Raw genomic sequence first — 11,509 nt, 5'->3', positions numbered from 1 at the left:
AAGGGGACAAGTCACTTATTAAAAATTGGAGGCCAATAATGCTCCTCAATGTATCCTATAAAATACTGGCTAAAACTCTTGCTATTAGGTTAGAGAATTTACTGCCCAAGTTCATTTGTCCCATGCAAACAGGGTTCATTAAGGGAAGATTCATCCTAGAAAATATAATCAACAGTTGGGAGGCAATGAACTGGGCGAAGGTATCAGGTTAGAATGCGGCCATGTTCCTTATAGACTTCGAGAAGGCATATGATAGGGTGGAATGGGAGTTTATTCTGATGATGCTAGAAGCCTTTGGTTTTCCAGTGGAATTCTGCAAATGGGTGAAGATTCTCCTTAAAGATGCATCGGCTCAGGTAGAAATTAATGGTTCCCTCTCTCAGATTATCAAGCTCAGCAGGTCTATTAGACAAGGTTTCCCTCTGGCCCCTGCTCTCTTTGTTATTGCTTTGGATGCCCTATACTATATCTTAAGAGATTACACCATTTCCCCTAAAGTAGAAGGTGTTAAACTTTCTAATGGATCTGAGCTGATTAATTCACAATTTGCTGATGACACTGTACTTTTTATTGAACTGACCAAACAAAATTTGGAGGCATTGGAGTGCAAAACTAAGTTCTTAGGAGAGATTTCTGGGGCTAAAATATCTCAGGCCAAATCCACCATGCTTGGTTGGAAGGAACAACCTCTAGAGTCGTTGTAACAGTTTGGGGTCGAATGGGGGGGGCCTAATAGGATTGTTAGATACTTGGGAATACCTTTTGTCATCTCCCCATCTCTCAAGGAGATGTGGTTATGGGTTAGAAGCAAAATAGACAAGAAGCTCAATAAATGGAATAATAGGTATCTTTTGATTGCTGGAAGAGTGCAGGTGTGCCAAAAAATCTTATCCTCTTACATCATTTATTACTCCTCAGTGTGGATGTTCTCCAACTATCAAGTCTTGGAAATACAAAAAGCCATTAGGAACTTCCTATGGTCCAATGGAAAAGGAAATAAAAGGATTCACTCTGTAAAATGGGAGTGGTGCCACATAGAGAAGAGTCTGAGAGGACTTGGGTTAAAAGACTTGAGAATTCAAGGGACTGCACTTGTGACAAAATGGATCTTCTAGGAATTTGATGTAAATGAACCATGGAAAATTCTGGTAAGAAACAACATCCTGAGAGCTGTCCCTAAAAAGGCTAAATCTTGGAAATCTCTACCCTTTTGTGACCTAGTGGCTGGAGGTTTTGCACTCTTATTGCAAGACTTGAGTGTCTTTAAGTCTATTTGAAAAGTATGGAAAACTATTAGACCTTTCATCAACAATAATAGAGCCAGAAAAAATGACCTCATCCATAGGGAAAGATCCATCTGGTGGAACCTTCTCCACTCTTCTAGACCTCTTGCTCTTACGCAAGGGTGCTTTGCTAAAGCCTGCGCTATTAAACACATTCGTTGCTTTAAAGACATTATTAAGGATGACAGGCTTCGTAGCTGGGAAACCCTTAGAGGTAGATTTGATTTTCAAAATTCCTACAAGCAAACCTATAACATGATAGAAAAAGCATGCACAAACCTTCAATTGCCCAAGAAATGCAAGAGTAGTAATGAAAATTGTACTGATTTTATGTGGAATAACAATATCCCTGTGTCTAATATCAAATCTATTAATATTTATAATACTCTAACATATGATGAATCCATTATATTATATGTTAACAAGCGGTGGTTTGTAGAACTTTCAGTGAAATAGTGGCATAAGGTATTTTCACGACTATGTGTTGGGAATTTGCCTCGAATTCTCCTGACCATGTTCGGGTTAATCTCGGAGTAGCCTACATCGATGGAGCAGTAGAGTGTTACTTTCTTGGTTGCTGAACACCTTCTGATTGGTGTGAATTAGGATGACGTCTTTCTCTCTATCGGCTTAACTCTGGTCGATGAACTCAACTTCTCGGGTTTGGTATCGGCTATCGGGAGAAGTAGTTATTTGCTACACCGAAGTCCCGATGGTTTGGCTATCTTCCGGTTGGAAAGTTTTGAATATCAGAATAGTAGGTTTTGAAGTCATCTCGATGACCCGACGAAGTCGACTTCGGTCATCGGGGTAACTTCGGCTATCGAAAGGAATGCATGAGCGTTTTACTGATACCCGATGGAGTCGCCTTAGGCGATCGGGTTGGCATCAGTCATCGAAGGTTCCTATTCGGTGTTATACCAATACCGGATGGTTCTGTCTTGGGCGGTCCGGGTCATTATCGGCAATCGGGTCGACGTGGGAAAGGCTGTTTGGTGCTACACCGATACCCGATGAGGTCGCTTTCGGCGATTGGGTATCATTAGGAGGTTGGGTCTAATTGTTGTAGGTTATCCCGAAGAGCCAATGGGGCCAACCTATTTTGGAGTGCATTAGTGGAGCCGTCTACTGTTGTATCGGGGGATCGGGATTACTTGTTCATTGTTTGGCTGAAGACTCGATGGATTGGTGTAGACATCTTCATAGTGATTGGCTATCGGAATGACTTGTGAAGTGGTGTGCCGATGATCCGATGAAGTTCGCTTTAGTGGTCTGGAGTTAGGCCGATGCCTGATGAAGTCACCTTTTGGCATTCAAGTCGCATATCGTCTATCGGGTTGAGATTCTGAATGTCATGTCGATGTCTCGAATGAGTCCGCTCTACCTTGTCTCGGAGTGTTTCACTTATCGGCATAGTATTATTCTTTGTGTTCCGACGACCCGATGAAATCATCTTATCGGGCTGGCAATGCAGATCGAGATAGCAGTTTTATTTGGTCTGATGAGTCGATAAGTCCGTGCTCTTGGTATTGGCGATCGAGATAGTAGTTGTGTTCCTGTTCCGATGTCTCGATGGAGACCACTCCTAGCCATCGGAGATCGAAGTATCTTTTGGAGAGTTATACCGGTGACCCAATGGAGTCGCCTTAGGCAATCGGGTATCATTGGGCCATCGGATTTACCTTTTGAATGTTGTGCTGATAGCCGATGGAGCGGAGATCGACTGCGGGAGCGAGGTCGAACCGAGATCCAAAAGATTGACTCTCAGACACTAAGTATGAGATCATCGGTGTATATGAATACGAACCGACCCGACTTCTAGATGAATGTGGGATATTTGGTTCCCACAAGTTCATGAACCGACTGGTAGTTGCTCGACAGTTAGTCTTCCTGGTGGTTGGAGCGACTAACTGTCAAAGTGGCCAGAGCAAACCGAAACACAGTTGGATGGATGGAACACCGTTGGATTCCATAACGGTTATGCTTAATCGATACATTGTAATCTTGGCTGATATATATGCTGCCATAAATGTAACCGATATGTAATAGAGGTTGGAACAATGGTTGAGTAGAGCAGAGTGAAGCGATAGGTCTATATTGATCAGAGCAGAACAAAGAGACTACGAAGGGATGCAGAGAGGCTAAGTTGTTGTAGTCTTGCATGTTTGTAGTCTTGAATGTTCTGCATGATGTTTATAGCAGAGTTTCGAACTGTGTAGTCAGAGAATGAATACCTTCTCTGTTAAGACTGTATCTTTATTGTAATCCTTTTATTGTGAATAAAGTAGTCTTGCAATTTGGTGGTGGGTTTTTTACTTGTAAAGGTTTTCCCACGTAAATGTTGGTGTCCTGTCTCTGTGTGTTTGGATATGTGAATCATTTGTCTGTGTCATCTTAATATGTTGCAAAGTTTTTAAAGGCATACCTGCTTTATTCCCCTATTGAATTGACATTAGGAAGGCGTTTCTGCACTATGCTTTCCTTTCACTATGGAGTAGTCCTATTACACCCAAGGAAAAATACTTTAAATGGCTGATGATAATCAACAGGTTGCCATTAAGAAAAGATCATAGTAATTATGATATTTGTAATATGTGTAGGGTGCTTGAGTCTGTTAGGCACATTTTCTTTGAATGTAGTATTGCTAGAGAAATTTAGCTGTTATTTGGTATTTCTATTCCTAACTAGATTACTGTGCTAGATGTTCTCACTGGTTATATTAAGGGTCTAAAAAAGGATACTAACTTATTTTGGCATATTCTTTCCACTAAAATTTTATGGTATATATGGAAAATTAGAAATGAAGACAAATTCCAAGGTATAGCTAGGGCCCTTACTAAGTCGTTTCGTGGACTCACCCTTCACCGCATTTTTTTGCAGGTCTTTGTGACAATGAACATTGAGAAGCACAAATTCTTTAGATTCATTAAGGATGGAAACACAAAGATGTACCTACATGAGATGGATAATGGATACAAGTGGAGGTAGGAAGCAGAAGGAAAGCAAGATGTTGATCTAGCAATGGAGAGCCTTGGACTAAAGGTTGACAAAATCAGAGACCCAGTTAAAGATGATATTCAGATGCTCTCACAATTACTTGAAGGAAAACAAGCCGTGTGGATGGAAGGCCCCCTGGGGTGGACGGCCTGGATGGAGGCTTTTCAAGAGCATGCGCAGACATGATCTGGCCTTAGCACTACAATACCTCGCTCATGAGCATTGTGTAATTTTGTATTGAAACCTATGTACTCATCTGATTATGTGGTCCATGTATACATAACTCTGTGCATTTTTGTATATAGTCCTAAGTAGTCTTATGGATCTACGACCCAGTTTTACATTAGGTTGTAGGTAGTTGGTTATTGGAGATGGAAGTTTCTTTTGTAACAATTTTCCCCTTATATGCAATATAAAAAAAAGTACAAAATCTCAACAATAAATTAAATATCAAATAATCAATTAAACACTAAATAACCCAAATAAATAAATAATCATGCTATATAATGAATCAATATAGTCATTAATGAGTAATATAAATCCAATTATTAATTAAATAATAACTACACAACCACATCACCTCGAACAACCTAACAAAGGGGCAAACATCAACACAAGATTCTAACCACAAATAACGCCATGGCACAACTAACAAGGTGAACAACTAAGCCTAGAGTGAAGGAAGGAAACTCATACCATCTCCAACAACTTGCCATTGGGATAAGACACATTCAAACTTGTGAGACCAGGTGGAGTCGATGTCTGGTACTTGCAATCCTGCACCACCACCAAAACGTAATATGATACATATACAACATATATACATCATGATAAACAAGCAAGTGAAAAGAGAATCACAACACCATATCATGCTCACAATGAGTGATAAGGCATCATCCCTTCCACAAAGACAGTCACACAATAACAACATCAATACATCGCATGAACCATAATCACGAAATAGGGGTCAGAACTATCATAACATCATAAATCATATAGTCCACATAGGAATATCAAGTGCATATAATCCATCCAATGTAAATCCATCTATCAAGTAATCCAGAATGTATCATCAATCATATAAGTCATATCAAATATCCATCATCATCCGCATGAATCGTCAAATAGCATATGTCCACATAAAGTATCTCGCATCACCAGTATCATCAAAAGTAAAGATAGAGTCATTAGTAGTCATCAAAGTATCAACCATGTGTCTAAATAGGTCTATTGATGCATAAATCAACATGTGAGTGTATGAGGGACACTACATTTCTGAAGGGAAGCTTACATCTCTAATTCATGGGATCACAAGGTGTGATTTAAAATGGCTTGAACCCTTGTGATAGAATATTATATGTTGACATATCCTTTCTTGTGCTTCTTCAAAATGGTCTCTAGGTTTTCCAAAATCAATTAAAAATCCACTAATTTATCAGTAGACAATATTGTGAAATCTTATATCTCAATCTTTATTTAAATTAGTGAACTAAATTATTGAATAACTATGTCTACAGGAAGCGTCTTATGATTATCGTCAAGTAATTTGCAATGGAGATCAAAGACTTTAGCCATTATGTCAAGTGTTTTATCCACACTCTCTTCCTGCTCCTTTTGCAAATCCTTTGTCAATTAGTCAAGAATGTCCTTGTGATGCTTAATCACTTCCCATTGTTCAATGTGCTTCCTCTTGGTGAGGATTACTCCATTATCCACTAGCACTTCTAATTTGAAGTCCTTTAGCTTTGACCAAGTATCATGTTTTTTTTATTGTATTTGTAATTGTTGAGATAGAAGATCAAGTGTTTGTTCCAATTTAGACTTAACACTATTCAAGTTATCCAACAACTTGATGGAGGAACTTAATAGATGTGTTCCCTGTGAGAGTAGTCTACCACCCATGCACTTACTACCCTTCCAAGACACCAATACGCTAATCTCTTTTAATGGCCTCTTCATCAACATATGTACCTACTGGTTCAACCACCTCCAAAGATTGGATTATCTTTATTAGAATGATAGTGAGCTTCTCTACTTGAAGCTTAAGTTTATCCTTGATTGCCTTGTTTCCATGATATATTTCTACAAGTGTGTCCATAGCTGCATGTAAGTCATCCTTGACACTTTCATGCATTTTCTTTCTAAGATCTATCCTTGTTACCACATAAGAAAAATGTTGAACTTCAATTATTTTTTCTAGGGGAGGCAAGTCCACTTCTACATATTTGTTCCCTGATTGATCCACCTTCACCATTGAAATTGTTTTTGCCTTATTTGCAACCTTTAGGTTTGTATGAACAAGTTTGACAAAATCGAAGTCATCTAGGGAGATGGCTTGTTTCTTACTTTTAGGGGTTATTATATCCAACCAAGAAGGAAGGGTAATGATTCTATTTCTAGCACTTGTAACTAAGGCCTATGTGGTTGTAACCTATTCCTAAATAACTATGGTTACAATTGGAGTACTATGTGTCATGATAGTTGGAGGGACTTCCATGGTTGAAGTACTTGGAAAGGACTTAGACATAAACTTGTCAAAATCCATCATGGTTGCAACAAGCATAGTGGTGGACACCTCTAACAAACCTAGGAAAGAAGAGAGTGTTTTGAACACATTCTCGACATTGTCATGAGGGGAGTCAAAGATAGACTTGCTAGAGGTTGATTAATGAATTGAATGAACTGAAATTGTTGGTGTAGCAGAGACAATGGAAAAAATAGGCAAAGTTTGAAAATTAGAGACAAAGTAAGTTACCATAGAAGATACTAGAATAGAGACCTTGGGGGCGACCTCTTATATGGGTTCATGTCCTAGTATAATTTTAAGTTCTTGTAGGTTCCCAACTAGGTATTATTTCTCTTGTTAATCTCCTTCTTTCCCATCTTCTTCTTCAACTTGTTCTTCAACTTGCTCTTTAGCTCGAGCAAATGTTTATCCTTGTTTTGCACCCCTATCCTTACCCACTGAAAACTTGTATCCAGGTGCCTTCTTGGTGGACTAAATATCCTCCTTGTTTTTAGTCCTCAACTTTGATTTCTTGCCAACAGGTCCTACAAAATCTACCTCTGATCTTATATTGAAAAGTTTTAGCTTTATCCCTTTCTTTTGCAACCATATATTCGTGTTTGCTTGAATGGGCTGAAATATTTCTTTGAACTTGACACCTTTTGGGACCACTAAATTTGGGGAAGAGGTGAATCAAACATATTCTTTTCCTCATAGATGAGATCAAGGATGTCACATCTTTTAAGATGTCAGCAAGGTTAATATTTTATATTTGGTCCAATGTAAGCCTATTGTATTTCATGTTTCTAACTTCCTCATTTGTCATGGATTTGGTCCAAATGTGTTATATCCCATGCACATGTGTATAGCTCCTTTTGAGATTTTTCGTCATGCCTCAACAATTAAAATCCACATCCTTGGCTTTGTGTGATCATCACTAAATACCTACCAATTTTGAGAGGCAATTTAAATCTAGCTTTTTGTGATTCAGATTGTCTGCCATGTACTGCCATGATCTATCTACACAACTCCATGAGTGCAATCTTATCGGTGGGGTGTCTAGGAAGCATGCAAGGATAGTCATCAAGGAATCTCACTCTTATATATGTGAAGGTTGGGAACTATAGATACATATAACCATATTTGTTAACAGTATCCCAAGATTCTTGTGATACCCTTGTCTTCATAAGATTTTTACCAAACATGAACATGAAAGATCCAAATAATACATCATTGACTCTTCTAAAATGATTAACACTATTATTTAGAGTCAATTGGGTGTAATGCACATGAACTATTACTTGCCTCATGTCATCTTTTGAGGTGAGATCTTAAAAGTGTCTCATTGAAGTAGCTACATATACCAAGTATGATGTCATGTAGAACTTTAGAGTAGTTATCACTTTGGATAACTAGTCATAGATAACATCACTAATTTGCTTGTCCCAAAAGATTTTCTGATTTCCCTTCCTAATGATATAGATGTGTTGGTACATCCATTCTTGGAAAACATTAGACTCTGAAAGACCTTTGATCTTGCTAAGAAGGGTGATCAAGTCATTTACCTCTTCCTTTAAGTCACTTCAATAGATATTTTTTTGCTACCTTGCAATTGTAGATAATTGTTCTATGAGCGAGCTGGTATTGATGATCCTTTTGCATTTGTCATTGTGTGTGTCATAATACTTTTGTGTTGATTGCATGGTGATATCAACATATTCTTCAACACTAGGGAATTTGAATACTTTATCAAAGAATTTATCATCCATTATTATTATTATACTTCCATCTACATCTTTCACACACCTTCCATCCACATTGAAGTTGACGGCTATTGCTATAACAATTTCGAGCTCATGGGGAAATATTGGGAATGAGGTCATCAGATGTATGTTCCTATTAACAATTTTTTGCATCTAAGGAGACAATGGTTGATTGTTAACCCTGTAGACACATAAATTTTTCCATTAAATTGTCCTCTTAATCAATCTTAATTATTCCTACATCATCAGGTGGATCTTTATCATATAATATTCTTATTATCCATAATACCGTATCATTATTCCATTATTTCCATTATCCATTGTTCATATTATTCACAATATTATAATATATTCATTTTCAATTCTCCATTAGATTATTAATATTCATATATTTCATTATTATCATTTATCCACTTCTCTTCATTCCATTTATTTAAATTAAACATTAATAAATACTCTTTACCAATTATCATTTCCCATTACCACCTATATTCTCTCCTTACTACTCATTTCTCTTATACCACTAATCTCCTATTATCCCATATTCATCCTGATGCATGATATCTCCTTGAAGAAAACTATTTAAATCCAACCCCTCTCAATTCAATGATCTAGCATTTTACTTCATCTTTGCACTCTTGCATTTCTTGTTTTCTCACACTCTAGCTTTCATATAATTTGCATTCATCTTTCAAATCTCCATTCTTCATAGCATCTTATGTAGTGCTTCTAAGAGAATCCATTTTAAACTTAATACCTTGATAGATAGGAGTGCAATGGATGAAAATTCCCATTTCATGCCTATCTGTGTGTCCTATCTTAGACATTGGATTTTGCATGTATGTTCGTTGCAAGTACTTTATTTTTGGATGATTAATCTATTTGAATCTTCTCCCATAAGATCTTAGATATGATTTTTCCGTCTTCAAACCCTCTTCAAGAACTCAGACATATCAACATGCTTGATCTCTGTGTCTTTGATATTATTTATGGTTGAAGATATTTAAGTAGCCAAGATCATGTTTTGATATTTATACTTCATGTTCTTTTTGCTTAGAGAGGGCTCAAACATGTCAAAGAAAGCTACAATGATGTTTCAAAAATATCTCTAGACTTAGAAAAATTATGCATCTTAGATCAAAAATGCATTTTGGGGATAATTTCCTGAAATGCATTGAAGGATGAATAACATATATGAAAATCAAGATTTAAATCCCAAATTACATGTAATAGGGTAGTGAAAATTTATGTTCATTGGGTTTTAAAACTTGATGTATGCTTAAGGAATGTCATTATATTCATCAGGTTTTAAAAGTCGATGGACACATTGAGAAGAAATTCGTTGTGCATATTGAGTTTCAGAATGCGATGTACACATTAGGAACATTTTGGTGTAGGTCAGGATTTAAACACCGATCTAAACTTGGTAGGAATTGAATCAAGTATCTGTTGCGTTTTAAACCTCGACCTACCTAAACATAAACTCGAACTCGACAATAGGTTGCAGTCAAATGGTGTTGGTTGGGGTTTGAGACTTTACCAACACTAAGAGGTCAAATAGAAAGGATTGGATATATGATGTTGGTCGAGGTTTGAAACCCAACCAACACAATGGTAGTTGTTGGTCAGGTTTCAAACCTCAACCAACACATGGTTCTACGGCGATATAGTAAGTGTAGTTTGGGGTTGGAAACCCGAAATACACCTTGTCGAAGATAGAGGGTGTAGTTTGGGTTTATAACCCTGAAATACACCTCATTTGGGTGTAAGAAAAAACCAACACCATGATATTAAAACTCTAGACATAAAAGACGTTCATGGTGTTATCATTGTTTGAGACTTAAATCTCGAACAACACGGCTTGGTCATTATGTTGTTTAGGATCCAAATCCCAAATAACATGAGCATCATGTGAAGTGGAAAATAGGGTAAGGTCAGAGAAATTTTTTTTGCCTTCCCTCTAAGAAAAATGAAAAAATGCGAACCCTAAGGAAAAGAAAACAATTAAAATCGAAGCGAAGAACAACAAAAATATACATTGAAAATAAAGGTTTGAGAAAAAACGCAAGAATCGTTGAGAATCCAAACACCAAAGAGGCAATGCAGGAAAAGATGATTGAAAGAGATGAAGAAATGAGAAAGAAACAATCCAAAATGACTCAAAAAGTGATTTAAAATGTCTCTTATAATTTAACTATAAGTGCATTTATTGCAAAATGTGTGGGTTAAGGAACTGTACCTCGAATTTAAAACTTGATTTACATGTTGTCTTGGATAAATATGCACCTCAGGTTTTAAAAACCGAAGTGCATATATTTGAATAAACAAAATGCAATTTTGGAGAATAAACTCGTATTGAAACAAAGACATAAAAATTAACTTTAAAACTTGGACTTTATAAATTTCAAAAGTCAAAGTGAGAGGTCCGATTGAAATGACTTTTTAGGGGTCATACTGTACATGAGGATAACTGAAAATCACTTTGTAGATCATTCTTAGAGGATGTGCATAGCTAACTCTGATTGAGGAACTTCCTTCAATCATTCTTTGAAAAAATTGAAGGGAGTAGAATCCTTAGAATTTTAAGTTCCTTCATCCATCCATTGGGCTATAGAGTTAGGTGACCAAAGATGCTAAAAAGACAAAAAGAAAAAGAAGCAAAAATATACAAATATGTATAAAACTTATCTGACACTTCACTGAGTGAACAAATTTAGATGTTTTCTATTATAAGGCAACAAAAATGGTGTTCTATCTTGGACATATGCCAGAAGAAAAATCTTCTCACCACAAATTTGATGAATGGTGAGAGGGTCTCTCCACAAAGAATCAAAGATTTTGTGCATCCCTTTAGGTTCTCTTCTCTTATCCTACAATAAAACTAGATCTTTGACTTGGAAATTCTAGGATATTTCTTTTTTGTCAAAGAGTTTTTTTACCTGACTCTGGTGTTTTACAAT

General features: G+C 36.8%; 1 protein-coding gene across 1 annotated transcript; it reads left to right on the top strand.

Moving 5' to 3' along the window:
• Positions 1 to 221: 221 nt before the first annotated feature.
• LOC131068286 (secreted RxLR effector protein 78-like) lies at positions 222 to 704 on the top strand. Its single transcript, XM_058003454.2, has one exon. It carries the CDS (start codon positions 222 to 224, stop codon positions 702 to 704), a length of 483 nt encoding a protein of 160 aa, XP_057859437.2.
• Positions 705 to 11,509: the final 10,805 nt, after the last annotated feature.

The sequence above is a fragment of the Cryptomeria japonica genome, chromosome 11 (assembly GCF_030272615.1).
Source record: "Cryptomeria japonica chromosome 11, Sugi_1.0, whole genome shotgun sequence".
Classification (NCBI taxonomy): domain Eukaryota; kingdom Viridiplantae; phylum Streptophyta; class Pinopsida; order Cupressales; family Cupressaceae; genus Cryptomeria; species Cryptomeria japonica.
This window is presented reverse-complemented; position numbering and strand designations above follow the sequence as displayed.